General features: G+C 39.1%; 1 protein-coding gene and 1 pseudogene across 1 annotated transcript; both read left to right on the top strand.

Annotated features, from left to right (window-relative positions):
* Positions 1-1,422: 1,422 nt before the first annotated feature.
* LOC132171385 (L-type lectin-domain containing receptor kinase VII.1 pseudogene) lies at positions 1,423-3,590 on the top strand (annotated as a pseudogene).
* A 9,021-nt stretch (positions 3,591-12,611) lies between these two features.
* Positions 12,612-22,160, top strand: LOC132172008 (L-type lectin-domain containing receptor kinase VII.1-like). Its single transcript, XM_088511500.1, has 2 exons — positions 12,612-14,653; positions 22,093-22,160. The coding sequence occupies exons 1-2, from the start codon at positions 12,628-12,630 to the stop codon at positions 22,158-22,160; spliced, it is 2,094 nt and encodes a 697-aa protein (XP_088367626.1). The 5' UTR covers positions 12,612-12,627.
* Positions 22,161-23,840: the final 1,680 nt, after the last annotated feature.

The following is a 23,840-nucleotide window of genomic DNA, read 5'->3' as shown; positions in this document are numbered from 1 at the left end:
AAATTGGTCTAAGAAGAAACAACAAAACATGTTGCTACAAACAACCAAAGCTCATTCTAGAGTTGTCGACACATGCCATGCCAACACGAAACCACGTACTTCTGTAGCCTTCCTCGACTCTTCTTCTCAAGTGTAAATTAGAGGTGTCGACCAGTCCATTTTTTTAATTTTTGGCCAAAATTTGGGATTAGAATTGGGGTACCTGCTCTTGGTTTTGGGCAACCGGAACCGGGAACCACGTCCCAGTAAACCGGGGTTCCGGTTACCGGTTGGAACGGTAATCGGTTTTTTTAAGAAAATTGTTTTTTTAGCTTATTTTAAGTATTAAGCCTAAAATAAGCCCATTTTTTCATACAGCTGGCCCATTTTTTAAAAAATCTATAAGTCTTTTTGTCCAAATTAATTGGGCTTTGTTGTGATTGTAATAATTAAAACAAAAAAAAAAAAAACCCAAAAATCCTAAAAAATTAATGTTTTTGCCAATATGGGCTTTAGAAATAAAAATTCAATTTTTTTAAAATGCCCTAAAAGTTATTTTAAATTAGTTACATATAAAAAACATTAAAACAATAAAAACAAATATTTAAACAAACCAACCTGCACAAGAAATACCCCCTTACTACAACAATTCAAAACCCAAAAAAAAAAAATAAAACAAACATTTAAATAATTTACCAACCAAAAAAAAAACCTCTTACAATAAAAATATTTCATAAATATAAATATATAAATAGTTCCTAAATTTTTTTAATATATATATATATATATAAGAGGTACACTGTTCCGGTAACCCGATACAGAACCTAAGTACCCAATTTCTAATTTTTCTCAACTGAAACTGAAACCAAAGCCCCGATTTTCCAATTTTTCGTTCGATTTTCTGATAATTTTTGACACCCTAGTGTAAACTTCAAGACACCTATCCCAGCTTCTCTGATGCTTATCTCGACTAGCGTGCAGCTATGCCAACCACTTGACTTTCCCCTTTTGACAAAAAAATAAAAAAATAAACGCATGTTTTAACTTGAGATGTTTTATTTGTAGTTACCACCTTCTACAACTCTCCAGCTCTAGATCGATGTTTTTCAGAAATAGGGTCACGTTTGGGAAAGTAACCAAAAGGTGCCAGTTTTGCCACTTGATAGATTATCTTCTATGAAAATGTTGGTTGATTCACACCTACCGGCTACCAGGCCACCTGCCTTATGAGTCATTGAGTCTCTGACCAACAAAAAAAAATATCCAACGAATTTCTGAAAGTTGACCAAACTCGATCTCATTCTCCTCTCAATGCCATTTTTGTCTCCATTCACTGCAGTTGATAACTCTGCTATGAAAATGTCGATAGATAACGATCCGGCAAACTGTCTTGTGACAAAAGAAATCAAATGCAATGAATATCTACAAGGTAACCAAGAAAGTTCAATAACTCCTCATCCAATCCAACACCATCTGCTCATCTCTCTTTCCATTTTTCTAGCTATCATCCCCCATGGAGGAGCATAAACACCAACAGCCTCTCCTACTATGCTTTCTGCTGCCCGTATTCCTCTTCTTCCAATCCATATCGGCTGTTGATTTCGTCTTCAATGGCTTCAACTCCTCCGATATGTTACTCTATGGCCTGGCCGACGTTGAATCTCGTATTCTAACGCTCACTAACAAAACATGTTACTCAATCGGCCGGGCAATTTACCCAGAAAAGATCCCCACTAAAAACCCAAACTCTTCTTATGTGTATCCTTTCTCAACTTCTTTCATCTTCTCTTTGGTTACTTACAAGAATAATCCTCCTGCTAGGCATGGCATAGCTTTCATGTTTGTGCCCGTTAAGGGCATCGAAGGCGCGAACCCAGCTAATTATCTAGGCCTTCTCAACTACACCAACAATGGGAATCCCAATAACCATGTCTTCGGTGTCGAGTTTGATGTGTTTAAGAACGAAGAATTCGATGACATAAGCGCCAACCATGTTGGAATCGACATGAACTCCCTCAAATCAAATGCATCACACGATGCCGGCTACTGGCCCGACAACCAAAGAAGCGACAACAGCAGCAACGCTGATGATGAGAAGTCATTCAAGGAATTGAAGCTCAACAGTGGTGAAAATTACCAAGTTTGGATTGATTATTCAGATTCTTTGATTAATGTTACTGTGGCTCTGGCAGGCATGAAAAGACCTCGGAAGCCTTTGTTGAATGCTTCTATTGACCTTTCTGAGGTTTTTGAGGATGAAATGTATGTTGGCTTTACTAGTGCTACCGGACAGTTAGTTGAAAGCCTCAAGATTTTGGCTTGGAGCTTTAGTAATTCCAACTTTTCGTTAAGCGAAAACTTGGTCACCACAGGTTTGCCGTCGTTTATTCTTCCAAAGGGTTCAATATTTCGATCCAAAGGGTTTATTGCAGGAATCACAGTGGGAGGTTTCTTTGGTGTCGGACTTTGTGGACTGTTTGCTCTGTTTTTGATCAAGAGGAAGCGAAGGGGAGTTAGGGAGAGAGAGGAAATGGAAGAATGGGAATTGGAGTATTGGCCACACAGAATGACTTATATAGAAATTGAGGCGGCCACAAGAGATTTCTCAAAAGAAAATGTGATCGGAACCGGAGAGAATGGGAAGGTCTATAAGGGTGTTTTAGCAGGAGGGGCCGAGATTGCAGTGAAATGCATTCCGCGTGAAAATGATGGGGTGAGAGAGTTTTTGGCTGAAATTTCAAGCCTTGGAAGATTGAAGCATAGAAGTTTGGTGGGGTTGAAAGGGTGGTGCAAGAGAGACAAGGGCAACATCTTTTTGGTTTATGAGTATATGGAAAATGGGAGTTTGGACAAATGGGCATTTGAATGTGATGACAGGAAGATGTTGAGCTGTGAAGACAGGATAAGGATTTTGAAAGATGTAGCTTTTGCAGTCTTGTACTTACATGAGGGGTGGGAAGCCAAAGTCCTTCATAGGGACATTAAGGCCAGCAATGTGTTACTTGACAAGGATATGAATGGAAGGCTAGGGGATTTCGGATTAGCCCGAATGCACGACCATGGACAAGTGCCTAACACCACAAGGGTGGTCGGGACCATTGGATATTTGGCGCCGGAAGTGATTAGAAGCGGACGGGCATCGGCTCAAACCGATGTGTTTGGATTTGGTGTCTTGATTTTAGAAGTCATGTGTGGGAGGAGGCCTATAGAGGTAGGGAAGCCAGCTTTGGTAGATTGGGCATGGCTATTAATGGTACAAGGGCAATTATTGAATGCTCTTGATGAGAGATTGAAGGCTAGAGGCGAGTTTGCTGAGGAAGAAGTGGGCAGGGTGCTTAACTTGGGCTTGTTGTGTGCTTACCCTGACCCAAGTTCCCGGCCAACAATGAGACAAGTAGTGAAAGTGTTGGAGGGGAACAATGAGGTTGAAAGTGAGGATATGGATGTATACTTGCTCCGAAAAATGAAACCCAAGGGTAGGTGGTCTGAGATTCCACGAGATTTTGGGCCTTCATCACACCCAACATTTGAAGATGTTAGTAATTGGACCTCAATATACCCACAGTGGAATTGATCCATATAAAACCAAGAATTGTATCTCTTGGAATTAGTAACTTTCATAACCAAGAGTTGTGTCGGTTGGTTGTTTATAAATTACCATTGGGATGGAAGTTAAAACTACAGATTTATTCATTCATTTCAAAATCAGAAATTATGAATCTCTCTCAATTCTCTCTCTTATATATTCTCTATCAAAGGGCATTTAGGTTGTAGGCATATGTTTTGTTCTTGTAATAAAACATCACCGTTGAGTTCTTTCAAATCTGTACGTGAGAGGCATCACTATAGATTGTAGAACACTTACCAAAGATCTTTATTTGTGAGTTATAGATGAAAGGTACACACATAGAACTCTATATTTTTTATGTTTATGTTTTACTCAACATTGGTATCAAAGCCAGGTTGAGTGTTTCTCATTGTCTGTATGACAATGTAAATGTTTTTCTATACATGAGAAATTGCAATGAAACCAAGTTTCTGATTCATATATCATTTTCGTTAATATATGGCCTTTAATGGCAAAGCTCGAAAATGAATGAATTAGACCACCAAATTTATACATGTTGTAGAGAACATTCATATAAACATGCCCACAAAATTTGGTGATGATTGGACGTGTATGTTGAGAGATATAACATTCTTAGTTGAAGAACATGAAACTTTGTTTTTATTGTCCTGATAATTGTTTATCATCAAATGCATTAATTTTTCAGATGGTTAGATTATACTTGTCATAAGGTTTAGTTTGACATATGGAGTGCGAAAAACGGACCTATAATGAGGGAGATCTGAAGGATTTAAGTTTCAAGGCAAATCTGAAATTAGGGCAACATTTGAGTTTTCAAAGGTTGAAGAAGGTCTGGTCAAATCTGTAAATAACCGTTTATTGATTTGGATCGTTGTACTTTTTCAGGAAGCGGCTCTGGCTTAATGGTCGAGTGATGCTCTTCACGAGTAAGTTGTGTTTCGATTCCCCACTCCCACGGTTTTGGTAATATTTTTGCTGAAATTGTTGGGCCACTGCGCCACGCGCCTTCAATAAAATAAAAAGGCAACAGGGCGTGTGGATAGAGTGGTGAACACCTTAACCAATAGGCTACTGGGATCCTTCTTAAATGAATTACCCTATGTTATTTGTAATACAATAATATATGTATAAAATGAATGAAAATTCATTTGTTGAAGAGATTGCATGTTAAATATTTTTTTTTGTACAGTATGTTTAAATATTGGCATGCATGTAAAATTGTTTGGGGTAGTAGTAATTTTTATGGATTTATTTTTATATAAGAATTGTATATCTAAATCCATAATTATTTCTTTGGAGAAATGAAATGCATGCTTACTCTTTTAAAATTTGTCGAGATAATTTTTAGAGCATGTGTAGCACCTAATATGAAGGCATTGAATTTATTCTTGGCACGATATTATTTATGTTTGTTGCCTAGAATTAGTTTAAATAGTGGGAGTTAGGTTGAGTTGAATTTATTTCTCCTCCCTTACGTGTTTTTGCGCAAAAATCAAATTAAACATGATAATGGGTATTTGTGGCGTGAGAGATGATTAAGAGCTTAGCGAATTTTCGATCCCGCAACTTGTGCTTAAATTATTTTATTTAATTTGGATTAACGCAGCAAAATTTTGTAAATGTGTTTACATATTAATAATATTCCTCTCGTTTTAAATGTAGTGAAAATGGCCTCTAAGAGTATTATTCCTGATTTAAATAAAGGAGAGAAATTGGATGGGGATAATTACGACATTTGGCATCGAAAGATCCGATATGTCTTGAACGAACAAGAGGTCTTAGAGACCATAACCCAATCCATGACTACACTTCAACGAGGGGACACTCCTCAACATCAACGCGATCTTAATGCCTATGAGAGTTGGCTCAAGAAAGATCGCTCTACGCGCTTCACATTTTTAAGCAGCATGAGCAATGATCTTATAGGCGAATTTGAAGAGTGTCAGACTGCCCATGACATGTGGGAAGCCCTCAAGTTGAGATATGGAGGCACTTCGGCTACTAGGCTGCGCGGATTAACAATGAAGTTTGACTCATACTCAATGTGCTATAACCATACAATGAAGCAGCATTTGAGAGTGATGTCTTCTATGATTCGCGAGCTTAAAGTCGCTGGAAACAATCTCACTGATGAACAACAGGTCCAAGCTGTCATTCGTTCTCTTCCAAAATCTTGGGAAAATATGAGCCAAAACATGACGCACAACGAAAATATTAAAACATTTGAGGATGTAGCGCGTCATCTTGAGCTAGAGGTTGAGCACCTAGAGGCTACTAAACCTGAAGCATTTGTTAATATGGCGGAATCTAGTTCGTGTATGGCATTTAGGCCCAAGCGCTGGAACCAGAGAAAAGATCTCATACAAGGAATGACTAGAAGACCTGCGCCTAAGAAGGCTAAATCCACCAAACACAGGAGAGGTAAGCGTGGTGGGAAGAAAGACAAATCTAAGTTGAACTGCTTCAATTGTGGCAACGAGCTTAAAGTCAATCGTAAATGCACTGAGCCGAAGAAGGTACTCCCTAATTTCATGTCTTGTGGTATTTATGTTACTAGTCATGTTATGGTTGTTGATTCTTCTTCTAAATGGAGTGTAGATTCAGTAGTTCCCGAACATGTAGAGAGAGAATGTATGGGGTACGTGGAGTATCGTCGCCTACCAGTTGGGAGCCGAAGATTATACATGGGGAACGGATCTAGTGTGGATGTACTAGGCATTGGTACTTACAAACTGGATTTGCGATGAGGGTGCACTTTGTTACTCCATGATGTCCTGTATGCTCCTGAAGCTCGGCGAAACTTCCTATCAGTTAATCAATTGCTTAGATTAGGGTTTGAGATTTATTTCAAGAATACAGGTGTAAAGATATTTTTAGATACACATTACTATGGTTGTGGCTTTGTTACTATTGGTTTTATGGTTTTGGACATCAATAATTTATATTATGATAATACAATTGCTTTGTTGACTTCTAGTGATAATGTTTATAATGATTCTATATTATGGCATGCTAGATTAAGCCATAAAAGGCAAGATAGAAAGAAAAGATTGGCTGGAGAAGGTCTTATAGACCCACTCGCTAAAATGTCATTGCCCACATGTGAACATTGTCTTATGGGAAAGTCAAAAAAGAAAACCATTTGGAAAAGCCACTAGGGCATCTTTCCCATTGCAATTAATTCACTCAGACATTTGTGGCCCAATGAATATGAGGGCAAGGCATGGTGGTTCCTACTTCATCACATTTATTGATGATTACACACGATATGGTCATGTCTACTTAATCTCCCATAAGTTTGAAGCTTTGAATTGCTTTAGGCGTTATATGATTTTGGTTGAGAACCAGTTAGACAAGAGTATCAAAGCTCTTAGAACTGACCGTGGACGCGAGTATCTATTTGAGCAATTTAAAGTGCTATGTTAAGGAAAATGAATCAAAAGGTAGTTAACGATGCCTCGTACGCCACAACAAAATAGTGTGGCGGAAAGGAGAAATTGAACTCTGCTAGAAATGATTAGGTCAATGATGGCACAAGCAAACCTACCAATATCCTATTGGGGAGATGCACCTATGACTGCAGCCTACATTCCTAATCGAGTGCCCTCAAAATCAGTATCTTCCACATCGTACGAGTTATGGACTAGTGAAAAGCCCAATTTGGATAACCTACGACCATGGGGTTCGACGGGTTTTGTTCATGATACTACCCATAAGTATGGGAAGTTAGGCCCTTGAGGAAAGAAGTGTATTTTTATAAGATACTCAGAACATTCTAAGGGCTACGTGTTGATAGGCGAACAACCCGATGGAAGAGTGATTGAAATAGAGTCACGAGATGTCGATTTCATTGAGAATTAATACCCTAGCAGGGGTGAGGTTAATAAAGATTTGGAACTCTATGAATTAGTGGATCAGGAGGGAGACGCTCCAAGTAGCCTAGTAGAGAATGAGGAAGAAATTTCCCAATCTCCTAGGGGCAGTGGGAGTGACTTGTCACCTAGTGAGAGCACACCACTAGAAGAGGATTCACAAGAACCTCAATTGCATAGAAGTGAACGTGAAAAAATCCCTCGACGACACTTTGAGATTTAAGGTGATGTTTTCATGGTTGCTCCGCAAGATGATGATGAGCTTAGGTCACACCATGAGACTATCTCATCTCCAGCTAGTAATGAGTGGATAAAAGCACTGAATGAAGAAATAGAGTCAATGAGGACTAACCAGGTCTGGGATTTGGTAAACCTTCCTCCAGGACCCAATGCCTTCGGAAACAAATGGGTCTTAAAGATCAAGCGTAAGGCGGATGGTTCAATTGAAAGGTATAAGGCACAGCTTGTAACGAAGGGTTACACCCAAAAGGAGGGTGTTGACTACGAGGAAACCTTCTCTCTAGTAGTTAGGTTTGCCTCCATTCGCACGATCCTTGCCATTGTCGCACATTTGGATTTAGAATTATACCAAATGGATGTTAAAACTGCTTTTCTGAACGGAAAACTAGATGAGGAAATATATATGGATCAACATATTGGTTTTGTAGCTAAAGGAAAGGAGCGCAAAGTTTGTCAATTCAAACGATCCATTTATGGTTTAAAACAATCATCTAGGCAATTGGTATCTAAGATTTCATCAAGCCATTATTTCTAATGGATTTAAGATCATTGAAGAAGATCATTGCATGTATGTGAAACGATCCAAAGGAACTTTTGTAATCCTTTCTTTGTATGTTGATGACATTTTATTGGCAGGAAATGATAAAAACATGATTGTGGTCACTAAAAGATGGTTGTCCTCTTCTTTTGAAATAAAGGACATGGGTGAAGCAGATTATAATCTTGGAGTTAAAATTTGGCTTTTGCTTAATCTTAAAAACCCATTTGTTTCTTACCACGTTCTGATGCAGAGGTCTGGGGCATAGGGACCAGGTCTGGTTGGATAACAAAGCATGAAATTCCAGACTCATGGCATCAACCCATTCGGGTGTAGTTGCTGCCTGGCGATAAGTGGAAGGTTCTGGAGGTAGAGTGAGTGCATGGTAGGCATGAAGAGGGTGTTTGACAGCTCGAAATAATTTAAAATCTGGAAAAGATTTTGGTTTGAGATTAACTGTTTGGGAACGAGTGATAATGTGATGGGTAGGGGCAGTCGGGGCGACGTGTAGTGAAGAGGATGGGACGTGAGGTGGGCTGGCTGGGGGGGAAGGTGTACACGCAAGAGGTGGATTTGAAGTGGCACCAGTATCTATGGCTGGGCTAGGAGGTGATGTCGCAAGGTGAAGAGGAGATGTATCTTGGTGCACAAAATCTGGGGCAGGAGAAGATGGACATGTAAGAGTGTGCGTTGACGTGGCAGCAATGTCTATGGCTGGGCTAGGAGGTGATGATGCAAGGTGAAAAGAAGATGTGTCTTGGGGCACGAATTTTGGAGCAGGAGATTGGACAATAGGTGGGCTGGATGTTGATCTAGGCAAGCTATCCTGCAGCGTAGAGGGATGGCTGGGCTCCAAGACTGCATGGTAGATGGAGGTGTCAAACTAGTCAAGTTTGGAGGTAGAGTAGGGCCTGACACATCAGTAGATGGGTAAGTAGAGACATGTGGTGCATGCAGAAAATTAGAAGGAATGGTCACAATGGAATTACCTTGGGGAGCCGTGGCTTTGCAGGATCCAAATGAGAGAGCCATACCCTTAGCTGGAAAATTGGATTCATCGAAGACAACACTGCGGGAGAGATACACCTTTTGAGATTGGGGTTCAAGACATCGATACCCATGTTGGTTAGAGCCATAACCTAGAAAGATGCAAGGTTTGCTTCTAAATGATAGTTTATGATGGGCATATGGGCGAAGAAGTGGGTAACATAGGCACCCAAAGGCTCTCAAAAAATTGTAGTCCGGTTGTTTATTGAAAAGTTTAGAAAATGGTGATTCATTGTGAATTACAGGTGATGGGAGTCTATTGATGAGAAAGATGGAGGTCAAAAATGAGTCAACCCAATATTTCGGGGGCAATCCAGATTGGGCTAATAGAGTAAGGCCCATCTCCAAAATATGCTTGTGTTTCCTCTCAGCAATGCCATTTTGCTGAGAGGTGTGGGGGCATGTCAATCGATGAAATATACCATGATTGTTGAGAAAATTCTTAAACTGATGAGAGGAGTATTCTCCACCATTGTCAGATTGAAAATATTTTATCTTGGTAGAGAATAGATTTTCAACTAGTAATTTGAATTTGACAAAACATTGAAAAACATCACTTTTATTCATAATAGGATACAACCAAGTAAATCGGCTGTAGTCATCAATAAACAAAACATAAAACTTGCAACCACTCAGTGATGGAACAGGAGATGTCCAAACATCTGAGTGGATTAATTCTAAAGGACAAGTGGGAATGCGATTGGCATCAAAAAAAGGCAATTGCTTGGATTTGCCAAGTTGACAAGACTCACAAATTCGAGATTTATTAAACGACCCAACAAGGGGAAGGTTCTGATGACGTAATAAAAGCTGGAAAACAGATGCTGATGGGTGTCCTAGCCTTTGATGCCAAACCATGTCTGTAGTTTTAACACCAAGAAGAGCTGCAAACCCCTTCAATTTATTTATGGACTTTCGGTGTAGAGGGATAGGGTATAGCCCATTCTCACTCGGCCCCTGGAGTAACACGGTTCCTGTCAAGTTGTCCTTCACAGTGAAATGTGTGTCAGTTAAGGCAAACCAGCAGTGATTATCCTTACAAAATTTATTTATGGAAAGTAAGTTGGTAGATGCAGATGGACAGTGTAATATGTCTTTGAGAAGAAGAGGGGTAGGGTGAGGGGCATTTGATTGAACAATAGAAGAACCAATGCTATGTATATCCAAACCTGCGCCATTGCCTACACCCACAGTGTCTGCACCTGCAAATGGTTGAGCATCAGAGATGTTGGATGGATCTGCCGTTACATGGGTATTGGCTCCAGAATCAGCTAACCAGTGTTGGTTTTCGAAGTCGCCATTGGTGTGGGCAACCATTGCTGCTAGTTGTGTCGGAGGATGCCTTCCTTGGTAGGCATAATCCATTCGGTGATAACAATCCAAAGCCTTGTGACTGCTCTTCCCACAGATTTGGCATGGTGATCGTGGGGCATGAGGAGCATTGAATGGTGAGTTCAGTTGGTGTGATGCAGGTGGTCGATTTGGTGGGGAAGAGTGATTTCGTGGAGAGAAGTTTGGGTGACGTGGCTGGCTGTTGGGTGTTGGTCTGGAATGGAATTTTGGTTTTCTGAAGTGGTTAGAATGGTTATGATGGGAATGAGATTGGTTTGGTCTATTGGCATATAAGGCAAATGGACCGGCTTCAGGTGTGATGGTGTGTTGTTGGCTTTGAAGTAACATTTCATGACTTAACAATTCAGATTGGAAATCAAGAAAAGTCATTGCACGATCACGTAAGGTGAAAGCAGTAACAAAAGAATTGAACATTGGATTTATTCCACTGATTATAAATGAGATGAGATCATCATCTTCAAGGGGCTTACCTACTGCAGATAATTCATCAGCCCATTGTTTAGCTTGATTCAAATACTCAGTACACGATTTACTTCCCTACTGCAAGCTTTGCAACTGACGCTTGAGATTAGAGATGCGTGATCTAGAATGGGCAGCAAACCTGGTTGCAAGAGCATTCCAGGCTAGTCTGGATGTGTTTAAACCATACATCAACGACACTAGAGAGGGAGCTAGGGAGCAAATGATGAGACTCAGCAGCTGCTGGTCTCTCCTCCGCCATGCAATATAGGCTGGATTCGGAATTTGAGCATCACCTGTGGGGTTGGCGATGAGTTTGGAAGGGCATGGATCCGTTCCATCAATTAATCCCTCAAGTTCGTAACCACAAAGAATGGGTTGAAATTGAGCAACCCATCCAAGGTAGTTGCTGGATCCTTCCAGTTTGATACCACCCAATTGTGTAACGTTGGGAAGCATAGGAATGTAGGGGGAAATTTCAGTGATTGGATTGGGGTTTTGGGAAGGTGTGGAAATATCAGTGATTGGATTGGGGTTTTGGGAAGATGCAGAAATTTCAGAGGTTGGGTTGGGGTTTTGAGAAGATGCGGAATTAGAGATAGACTCGGCCATAGATGAGCGTTGGCTCTTAGGAAGCTCTGATACCATGAAAATAATTAGAGAAACTGTTTTTGGTTGCTTAACCAAAACAGTGTTGGATTTCCTTTTTATAATACAATACAGATGACCATCTAAATGGTAAGTGTAGAATTACAATGGTAAGTGTATGAATGAGCGACAGCTAAAAGGAAAGCAATAAACCTAATACAACTATTGCTAAGATATTTACAGCCAAGGAAATTCAAATAATTTAGAATAAGGAAAGTAAATATTGTAAACAAGGGAAATTGTCATCACTGGCTGTCAAGGTGATTTGATGAGTCCTCATCTGTCTCAACGTGATTCTCGAAGGGAGATGTAGGAGCTGCTGTGATTTGGTATTGTTGCTGATTTTCAGGGATACCCTTAACAATTTTCTCTACCCTGAGGTGCTCACATATATTCACGTTTTGGCACACCCTTCCTTTTATGTTTCACTGGTGCTTGAGTTTTGCACTTCTGTGCGGCTTGCTACCACCAAACTCCTTTTAAGCACACAAAACAAGAGAACCAAAGCATGCTTTTATAAGTATAAAGGTCGGTTGCTGTAGGTACGGTCCGCAAGGAATCCAATTTAGACAACAAAGTCCAATACAAGTCAACACAGGAATACAAACCCAAGTAGTAGTCGTAGAAGAGCCTCCAACACCCATAAGGAAAAGTAAAGGTACATGCTGGGCCCACCATATTGACGGGTGGCAAGTCACACCGAACAATTTTTTCTCCATTCACTGCAGTTGATAAATCTGCTATGAAAACGTTGATAGATAACGACCCGGCAACCTGTCTTCTGACAAAAGAAATCAAATGCAATGAATATCTACAAGGTGACCAAGAATGTTCAGTACCTCCTCATCCAATCCAACACCCACTGCTCATCTCTCTTTCCATTTTTCTAGCTATCATCCCCCATGGAGGAGCGTAAACACCAACAGCCTCTCCTACTATGCTTTCTGCTGCCCGTTTTCCTCTTCTTCCAATCCATATCGGCTGTTGATTTCGTCTTCAATGGCTTCAACTCCTCCGATATGTTACTCTATGGCCTGGCCGACGTTGAATCTCGTATTCTAATGCTCACTAACAGAACATTATACTCAATCGGCCGGGCAATTTACCCAGAAAAGATCCCCGCTAAAAACCCAAACTCTTCTTATGTGTATCCTTTCTCAACTTCTTTCATCTTCTCTATGGTTTCTTACAAGAATAATCCTCCTGCTAGGCATGGCATAGCTTTCATGTTTGTGCCCGTTAAGGGCATCGAAGGCGCGCACCCAGCTAATTATCTAGGCCTTCTCAACTTCACCAACAATGGGAATCCCAATAACCATGTCTTCGGTGTCGAGTTTGATGTGTTTAAGAACGTAGAATTCGATGACATAAGCGCCAACCATGTTGGAATCGACATGAACTCCCTCATATCAAATGCATCACACGATGCCGGGTACTGGCCCGACAACCAAAGAAGCGACAACAGCAGCAACGCTGATGATGAGAAATCATTCAAGGAATTGAAGCTCAACAGTGGTGAAAATTACCAAGTTTGGATTGATTATTCAGATTCTTTGATTAATGTTACTGTGGCTCTGGTAGGCATGAAAAGACCTCTGAAGCCATTGTTGAATGCTTCTATTGACCTTTCTGAGGTTTTTGAGGATGAAATGTATGTTGGCTTTACTAGTGCTACCGGACAGTTAGTTGAAAGCCACAGGATTTTGGCTTGGAGCTTTAGTAATTCCAACTTTTCGTTAAGCCAAGAGTTGGTTACCACAGGTTTGCCATCTTTTGTTCTTCAAAAGGAGTCAATATTTCGATCAAAAGGGTTGATTGCAGGAATCACAGTGGGAGTTTTCTTCGTTGTCTGTCTTTGTGCTCTGTTTGCTCTGTTTTGGATCAAGAGGCAGCGTAGGAGAGCTAGGGAGAGAGAGGAAATGGAAGAATGGGAATTGGAGTATTGGCCACACAGAATGACTTATACAGAAATTGAGGCGGCCACAAGAGATTTCTCAGAAGAAAATGTGATTGGAACCGGAGGGAATGGGAAGGTCTATAAGGGTGTTTTAGCAGGAGGGGCAGAGATTGCAGTGAAGTGCATTTCGCATGAAAATGATGGGATGAGAGAATTTCTGGCTGAAATTTCAAGCCTTGGAAGATTGAAGCATAGAAGTTTGGTGGGGTTGAGAGGGTGGTGCAAGAGAGACAAGGGCAACTTCTTGTTGGTTTATGACTATATGGAAAATGGGAGTTTGGACAAGTGGGTGTTTGAATGTGATGACAGGAAGATGTTGAGCTGTGAAGACAGGATAAGGATTTTGAAAGATGTAGCTTTTGCAGTCTTGTACTTACACGAGGGGTGGGAAGCCAAAGTCCTTCATAGGGACATTAAGGCCAGCAATGTGTTACTTGACAAGGATATGAATGGAAGGCTAGGGGATTTCGGATTAGCCCGAATGCACGACCATGGACAAGTGCCTAACACAACAAGGGTGGTCGGGACCGTTGGATATTTGGCACCGGAAGTGATTAGAAGTGGACGGGCATCGGCTCAAACCGATGTGTTTGGATTTGGTGTCTTGATTTTAGAAGTAATGTGTGGGAGGAGGCCTATAGAGGTAGGGAAGCCAGCTTTGGTAGATTGGGCATGGCAATTGATGGTACAAGGGCAATTATTGAATGCTCTTGATGAGAGATTGAAGGCTAGAGGCGAGTTTGATGAGGAAGAAGTGGGCAGGGTGCTTAACTTGGGCTTGTTGTGTGCTTACCCTGACCCATGTTCCCGACCAACAATGAGACAAGTAGTGAAAGTGTTGGAGGGGAACAATGAGCTTGAAAGTGAGGATATGGATGTATACTTGCACCGAAAAATGAAACCCATGGGTAGGTGGTCTGAGATTCCACGAGATTTTGGGTCTTCATCACACCCAACATTTGAAGATGTTAGTAATTGGACCTCAATATACCCACAGTGGAGTTGGTCCATATAAAATCAAGAATTGTATCTCTTGGAATTAGTAACTTCCATAACCAAGAGTTGTGTCTTTTGGTTGTTTATAAATTACCCTTGGGATGGAAGTTAAAACTACAGATTTATTCGTTCATTTCAAAATCAAAAATTCTGAATCTCTCTCAATTCTCTCTCTTATATATTCTCCATCAAAAAGCATTTAGGTTATGTGCATACGTGTTTTGTTCTTGTAATAAAACACCACCGTTAAGTTCTTTCAAATCTGTACGTGAGAGGCATCACTATAGATTGTAGAACACTTACCAAAGATCTTTATTCGTGAGTTCTAGAAGAAAGGTACACACATAGAACTCTATATTTTTTATGTTTATGTTTTACTCAACATTGGTATCAAAGCCAAGTTGAGTGTTTCTCATTGTATGTATGCCTGTGTAAATGTTTTTCTATATATGAGAAATTGCAATGAAATCAAGTTTTGAATTCATATACCATTTTCGTTAATATATGGCCTTTAATGGAAAATTTCGAAAATGAATGAATTAGACCACCAAATTTATACATGTTGTAGAGAACATTCATATGAACATGCCCACAAAATTTGGTGATGATTGGACATGTATGTTGAGAGATATAGCATTCTTAGTTGAAGAACATGAAACTTTGTTTTTATTGTTCTGATAATTGTTTATCATCAAATGCATTAATTTTTCATATGGTTAGATTATACTTGTCATAAGAATCCACTGTACAAAAACGGATTTTTTTGCTAAGGTTTAATTTATCCTGAAACTTTAGGGGGAAAAGTGGATTTTTTTCCTAAGGTTTAATTTGAGATATGGAATGCGAAAAACGGACCTATAATGAGGGAGATCTGAAGGATTTAAGTTTCAAGGCAAATCTGAAAATAGGGCAACATTTGAGTTTTCAGAGGTTGAAGAAGGTCTGGTCAAATCTGTAAATAACCGTTTATAGATTTGGATCGTCGTACTTTTTCAAGAAGCGGCTCTAGCTTAATGGTTGAGTGATGCTCTTCACGAGTAAGTTGGCCCTATTTCGATTCCGCGGTTTTGGTGATATTTTTGGGTTTGAACCCAATTCGTGTGGATAGAGTGGTGAACACCTTAACCAATAGGCTACTGGGATCCTTTTGAAGTGAATTATCCTTTGTTATTTGTAATACAATAATATATGTATAAAATGAATGAAAATTCATTTGTTGAAGAGATTGCATGTTAAATATATTTTTTTGTACAGTATGTTTAAATATTGGCATGCATGTAAAATTGTTTGGGGTAGTAGTAATTTTATTGAATTTTTTTTTATATAAGAATTGTATATCTAAATCCATAATTATTTCTTTGGAGAAATGAAATGCATGCTTACTCTTTTAAAATTTGTTGAGATAATTTTTAGAGCATGTGTAGCACCTAATATGATGGCATTGAATTTATTCTTGGCATGATATTATTTATGTTTGTTGCCTATAATTAGTTTAAATAGTGGGAGTTAGGTTGAGTTGAATTTATTTCTCATCCCTTACGTGTTTTTGCGCGAAAATCAAATTAAACATGATAATGGGTACTTGTGGCGCGAGAGATGATTAAGAGCTTAGCGAATTTTCGATCTCGCAACTTGTGCATCAATTATTTTATTTAATTTGGATTAACGCAGCAAAATTTTGTAAATGTGTGTACATATTAATAATATTCCTCTCGTTTTAAATGTAGTGAAAATGGCCTCTAAGAGTATTATTGCTGATTTAAATAAAGGAGAGAAATTGGATGGGGATAATTACGACATTTGGCATTGAAAGATCCGATATGTCTTGAATGAACAAGAGGTCTTGGAGACCATAACCCAATCCATGACTGCTCCTCAACGAGGGGACACTCCTCAACATCAACGCGATCTTGATGCCTATGAGAGTTGGCTCAAGAAAGATCGCTCTGCGTGCTTCACATTGTTAAGCAGCATGACCAATAATCTTATAGGTGAATTTGAAGAGTGTTAGACTGCCCATGACATGTGGGAAGCCCTCAAGTTGAGATATGGAGGCACTTTGGCTACTAGGCTACGCGAATTAACAATGAAGTTTGACTCATACTCAATGCGCTATAACCATACAATGAAGCAGCATTTGAGAGTCATGTCTTCTATGATTCGCGAGCTTAAAGTCGCTGGAAACAATCTCACTGATGAATAGCAGGTCCAAGCTATCATTCGTTCTCTTCAAAAATCATGGGAAAATGTGAGCCAAAACATGACGCACAACGAAAATGTTAAAACATTTGAGGATGTAGCACGTCATCTTGAGCTAGAGGTTGAGCGCCTAGAGGTTGCTAAACCTGAAGCATTTGTTAATATGGCTGAATCTAGTTCGCGTAGGGCATTTAGGCCCAAGCGCTGGAACCAGAGAAAAGATCTCATGCAAGGAATGACTAGAAGACCTGAGCCTAAGAAGGCTAAATCCACCAAACACAAGAGAGGTAAGCGTGGTGGGAAGAAAGACAAATCTAAGTTGAACTGCTTCAATTGTGGCAAGGAAGGACACTTCGCTCGTGAATGCACTAAGCCGAAGAAGGTACTCCCTAATTTCATGTCTCGTGGTATTTATGTTACTGGTCATGTTATGGTTGTTGATTCTTCTTCTGAATGGACTGTAGATTCAGCAACAACCAAACATGTAGCCAGAGAACGTACAGGGTACTTGGAGTATCGTCGCCTACTAGTTAGGAGTCGAAGATTATACATGGGGAACAGATCTAGTGTGGATGTACTAGGCATTGGTACTTACAAACTGGATTTGCGACAAGGGCGCACTTTGTCACTCCATGATGTCTTGTATGCTCCTAAAGTTCGACAAAACCTGCTATCAGTTAATCAGTTGCTTAGATTAGGGTTTGAGATTGATTTCAAAAAGATTATACATGGGGAACAGATCTGTGGATGTACCAGGCATTGGTACTTACAAACTGGATTTGCTACGAGGGCGCATTTTGTCACTCCATGATGTCTTGTATGCTCCTAAAGTTCGGCGAAACCTGCTATCAGATATTTTTAGATACACATTACTATGGTTATGGCTTTGTTTCTAATGGTTTTATGGTTTTGAACATCAATAATTTATATTATGATAATACAATTGCTTTGTTGACTTCTAGTGATAATGTTTATAATGATTCTATATTATGGCATGCTAGATTAGGCCATATAGGGCAAGATAGAATGAAAAGATTGGCTAGAGAAGATCTTATAGACCCACTCGCTAAAACGTCATTGCCCACATGTGAGCATTGTCTTATGGGAAAGTCAAAAAAGAAAACCATTTGGAAAAGCCACTAGGGCATATTTCCCATTGCAATTAATTCACTCAGACATTTGTGGCCCAATGAATATGAGGGCAAGGCATGGTGGTTCCTACTTCATCACATTTATTGATGATTACACGCGATATGGTCATGTCTACTTAATCTCCCATAAGTTTGAAGCTTTCAATTGCTTTAGGTGTTATATGATTTTGGTTGAGAACCAGTTAGACAAGAGTATCAAAGCTCTAGAACTGACCGTGGACGCGAGTATCTATCTGAGCAATTTAAAGTTCTATGTGAAGGAAAATGAATCAAAAGGCAGCTAACGATGCTAGAAATGATTAGGTCAATGATAGGGCAAGCAAACCTACCAATATCCTATTGGGGAGATGCACTTATGACTTTAGCCTACATTCTTAATTGAGTGCCCTCAAAATCAGTACCTTCCACACCGTACAAGTTATGAACAGATGAAAGCCCAATTTGGATAATCTACGACCATGGGGTTCGACGGGTTTTGTTCATGATACTTCCCATAAGTATGGGATGTTAGGCCCTAGAGAAAAGAAGTGCATTTTTATACGATACTCAGAACATTTTAAGGGCTACGTGTTGATAGGCGAACAACCCGATGAAAGAGTGACTGAAATAGAGTCACGAGATGTCGATTCATTGAGAATGAATACCCTAGCAGGGATGAGGTTAATAATGATTTGGAACTCTATGAATTAGTGGATCAGGAGGGAAATGTTCCAAATAGCCTAGTAGAGAATGAGGAAGAAATTTCCCAATCTCCTAGGGGCTGTGGGAGTGACTTGCCGCCTAGTGGAAGCACACCACTAGAAGAAGATTCACAAGAACCTCAATTGCGTAGAAGTGAACGTGGAAAAATCCGTCGATGACACTTTGAGATTGAAGGTGATGTTTTCATGGTTGCTCTGCAAGATGATGATGAGCCTAGGTCATACCATGAGACTATCTCATCTCCAGCTAGTAATGAGTGGATAAAAGCAATGAATGAAGAAATAGAGTCAATGAGGACTAACCAGGTCTGGGATTTGGTAAACCTTCTGCCAGGACGCAATGCCATGAGAAACAAATGGGTCTTAAAGATCAAGCGTAAGGCGGATGGTTCAATTGAAAGGTATAAGGCACGCCTTGTAGCGAAGGGGTACACCCAAAAGGAGGGTGTTGACCACAGGGAAACCTTCTCTCCAGTAGTAAGGTTTGCCTCCATTCGCACGATCCTTGCCATTGTTGCACATTTGGATTTAGAATTATTCCAAATGGATGTTAAAACTGCTTTTCTCAACGGAGAACTAGACGAGGAAATATATATGGATCAACCTATTGGTTTTGTAGCTAAAGGAAAAGAGTGCACAGTTTGCAAGCTTAAACGATCCATTTATGGTTTAAAACAATCATCTAGGCAATGGTATCAAAGATTTCATCAAGCCATTATTTCTAATGGATTTAAGATGATTGAAGAAGATAATTGCGTGTATGTGAAACGATCCAAATGAATTTTTGTAATTCTTTCTTTGTATGTTGATGACATTTTATTGGCAGGAAATGATAAAAACATGATTGTCGCCACTAAAAGATGGTTGTCCTCTACTTTCGAAATAAAGGACATGGGTGAAGCAGATTATATTCTTGGAGTTAAAATTTGTAGGGATCGTTCAAAGAAATTTTTGAGTTTGTCTCAACAAACTTACATCAAAATGATTCTTGAACGCTTCCAAATGCATTACTGCAAACCCCTGTTTTTATGGGCGAACCCTTAAATCTAGAAATGAGTCCTAAAACTCAGGAAGAAAAGGAAAAAATGTCTTGAGTTCTATATTCTAGTGTTGTGGGTAGTCTGATGTACGCTATGATGTGTACTCGACCAAATATATGTTATGTTGTTGGGTTAGTTAGCAGATTCCAATCGAAGCTAGGACTAGCTCACTGGAAAGTAATGAAGAGAATACTCAGATACCTCAAGGAAACGATGGATTATGCACTTTGCTATCAAGGCGAAGATTTGCGTTTAGTTGGTTACAGTGATGCTGATTGGGGTAGTGACCTAGACGAGCGCAAATCCACGACAGGATATGCATTTTTGCTCAGTAATGGAGTGATTACTTGGAGTAGCAAAAAGCAACCTTGTATAGCTTTATCTACTATGGAGGCAGAATATATAGCATGCTCACCAACAGTATAAGAGGCAGTTTGGTTGAGGCGATTCTTACAGCATTTGAATGTAGTCACAACAATTAATGATCCTGTGACAATTCATTGTGATAGTATGGCAGCACTTGCCTATTCTAAGGATCCCAAATATCATGGAAGAACCAAATACATAGACATCAGATATCACTATATACGAGATATGGTCGCTAAGAAAGAAGTGGTGCTTAAACATATTTCTACGAGTAAAATGATAGTTGATCCGCTCACAAAGCCTATAGTTCGAGATGCTCATATGGCTCATGTTAGGAGTTTAGCACTGCGTAGATTATGATTATTTTTTTCTGACCATGTACATTGGATGTATTTTACTTGGAATGTTATTTTTATATATGTGATGATTTTTCATTTTTTGTGTGACATTAAATGGATCATATTGTTTTTACTAGTACACACATATAAGCCATGTTTAGTATTGGCGAAGAAAGTATGTCAACTGGTTTAGATCGGCTTTCTCACACGAGCGATCGCCTCTAATGATGTGGTAGCAAGGTAGAGATGGGACATTGTGTCCTTTGGCGCTTTGACAGCGAGCAAGTTAAGATAAGGTTGCCTTAGTTGATGCTAAGGTGAGACACATTAATAGATATGTCGCCTTAGTTGGTGCTAAGATGAGGTCTATGACAAGTATTGTTTTTAGGACCGTGCATGGATATCCAACAATCCATTTAGCCTGTGATAAGCCAGATGTGAGACCTTAATTTGGCGCCTGAGGTGGCGAGCAAATAAAGGACTCATGTTAGACGCTTGGGTAGCGACTAGACTAAGATCTGTACGGTGTTTTTGAGCTTAGACATACACTCTTTTGGAAAGAGAACTCCACCGTAGCATGTATTTCATATTACATGTGCTCGTTCGACCAACAATAGAGGTGAGTGAATCGATCCCTTCTTCCTCATCGTGTGAGTCTTATGGGTCATTATTAAGACCCCAATTATGCCCTATGTGACCTTTGACTATGTTGTGAGGCAAAGGATTTAGTGTTTGCTACTTTAGCATGTTGTCTATGGCCATGAATGATGCGGTCTAAAGAGACATGACTGGGAAAGCGGTTGAACCTAAGCTAAGTGACATGAGGGAGAGGGAAGATTATTTGGTAACACATTCATGTTTTGTATTTACAGTCGACTGGTTATGTCGCTTTTCAATGTTGCGACATAATTGTGAATACATTACAGTCAGTGGGAGTATGTTAAATTCATGAGGGATCCGAGATGTTTAATCCGATGTGACCGAATGAGTCTGAGGCATAACGAGACCTTGTTTTTGTTTTTAGGGATGTTGTTATGCTAGTCTCTAACAAAACTTAGTGTAGTGCTCCGGATCTTTCTACAGGAGTGCTCGATGGTCGCACGACCTATTTCCAAGTATGAAGGATGTCAGAGATTGAAAAGAGAGACGTATCAATATGAGAGATGTATGGTTAACCCATGCTCACTGTGTGTAAGTGGGAGATGTTAGTAATTGGACCTCAATATACCCACAGTGGAGTTGGTCCATATAAGACCAAGAGTTGTATCTCTTGGAATTAGTAACTTCCACAACCAAGAGTTGTGACTTTTGGTTGTTTATAAATAACCCATGGGATGGAAGTTAAAACTACAGATTTATTCATTCATTTTAGAATCAGAAATTCTGAACCTCTCTCAATTCTCTCTTATATATTCTCCATCAAAGAGCATTTAGGTTGTGGGCATATGTGTTTTGTTCTTGTAATAAAACACCACCGTTGAGTTCTTTTAAATCTGTACGTGAGAGGCATCACTATACATTGTAGAAAACTTACCACAGATCCTTATTTGTGAGTTCTAGAAGAAAGTTACACACATAGAACTTTATATTTTTTATGTTTATGTTTTACTCAACAGAAGATATTCGGCAGTCCCACCCTTCATCCATGTCTTTCTCTTGGTCCAATACTATGGCGGAGGGGAGGTGAAGCTGGATCATGAATGGAGAACTGAGTGTCATTTTTTCTATCAGCTCAGAAGCAAAGGAGATTTGCTCAAACATACTTGAGGATTGTCTTCCAAATGCTGGCAAAATAGTCTAAAACCTTTTGGATTTACTGTACTCAGGCAAAGAAAAATATTCATTTGGTAAATATTGAGAGAATTGTTTTGGTTAGCTTACCAAAATAGTCAAAACCTTTCCATTCATTTATATAGAGGAGTTTGTTTTATACTTTGTAATGTTAATTGTACAGTTTGAATTTACTTATAAGAATATATATACTATTATGAGTGTTGTATCCCATAATTGATAAAGTACAAAAAAGTAGTAAATATATTTATGGTGGACCCAAGAAAATTGTTGCCAAATTATCACAGTAAATTTGCAATTTCTTTGTTATTGAATCCACAACTTGACGCTCTTCGATAAAATTCTTTAACCATTTCGCCTATGAAGTCGCTTCAAAGCATGCTATGAGCTCTATATGAGGAAGCTAATACACATTAACACAGTTCAGTAGTAGATATTCTAGCACTATTGCAATTTTGCTGCAAAAGTTTCCTTTTTTGTTGTGATGATTTATGGATGGAGACCCAAATTTGTTTTTGTATTTCATTGAGAAACAATGGAAAATTATAAATTATTATCGTTGATTTCTTCATAAATGGCTTAACTTTGAGCCTCCTTGCTCAAAAGGATAAAACTACCAATTACATGTAAAATAAGAACATGTTCCAGACCTGACGGATTTGATGAACAGAGTAACGCTAAATGCTTAACTTTCGTCTCACTTCCATACAATTTGATTGATGTAATAGTGTCCCCATCTAATGAACAACATGTTCTTCAGGGCTGCAAATGAGTCTGTTTTGAGCCAATAAGAATTTTTTTGATACATGCTTGATATAGTTACCTTGGTGCTGGTTTGGTCCTCTATGTATATCTTGCATATGTTCTAATTAGTCTAGAATGAAATTAGCATATAAAACCCTTTCTTCCCCATTATAACATGTAAACTGCAATATGTTGCCTTTTGCTTTGACATTTGAGCTTCACTGTTTTTTTTTTTTTTAGATGGGTTCTTAAGCTACTGTACATTTGCTATTTTAAGGGGAGGAAAGATAAAAGAGTTACTGAACATCATCATTGTTCCAAATTCATAATAAGATGGTACCTGGGTACGTTGTTTCTAGCACAAGTTACAAGAAGGCTGAGAAAACAGAGGAAATGAGTGTATGTGAATTTTTCAATCCTTGATGCTGTGGATGATATTTGAATATGGACAATTAACCATAACAAAAAGAATACATAGAGTGAGGAAAGTGGCTTCATTTTGGCTGTTTCTTCTGTGTGTTTGTATATACATGTAATATTTATATTGATCCATACGTATGCATGAATGAATGAATCGATGGGTTTGTGATTTTTTTATATTCTATTCAACTGAATTTAAAATTACGAATATTGAGGTGAAAAAAAAGTTGAGATTATGTTTGGGTTGTTTGAAGAGTATAAAATTTTGAATAAAGTTGAAAATTTTGAGTTGAGTTGAGTTGAGTGTTAGTGGTGTCAAATTAACTAAAAAACAAAAGAAAATAGTTGAGAAGAATTAGGAAGAATTGTCTTTCCAAACAAACCCTTAACTTTTATCTAGGCACCCTCCACA

Source organism: Corylus avellana, chromosome 1, assembly GCF_965113065.1.
Source record: "Corylus avellana chromosome 1, dhCorAvel1.hap1.2, whole genome shotgun sequence".
Classification (NCBI taxonomy): domain Eukaryota; kingdom Viridiplantae; phylum Streptophyta; class Magnoliopsida; order Fagales; family Betulaceae; genus Corylus; species Corylus avellana.
Note: the sequence above shows the minus strand (reverse complement) of the source record. Positions and strands in the feature narration are given on the sequence as shown.

What these genes read in the sequence shown, in the direction of transcription:
- LOC132172008 (XM_088511500.1), top strand. Translation starts at nt 12,628, where the DNA reads ATGGAGGAGCGTAAACACCAACAGCCTCTCCTACTATGCTTTCTGCTG. An exon ending in CCCAACATTTGAAGATGTTA is followed by an intron (nt 14,654 to 22,092) that starts GTAATTGGACCT and finishes ACTCAACAGAAG; the next exon opens with ATATTCGGCAGTCCCACCCT.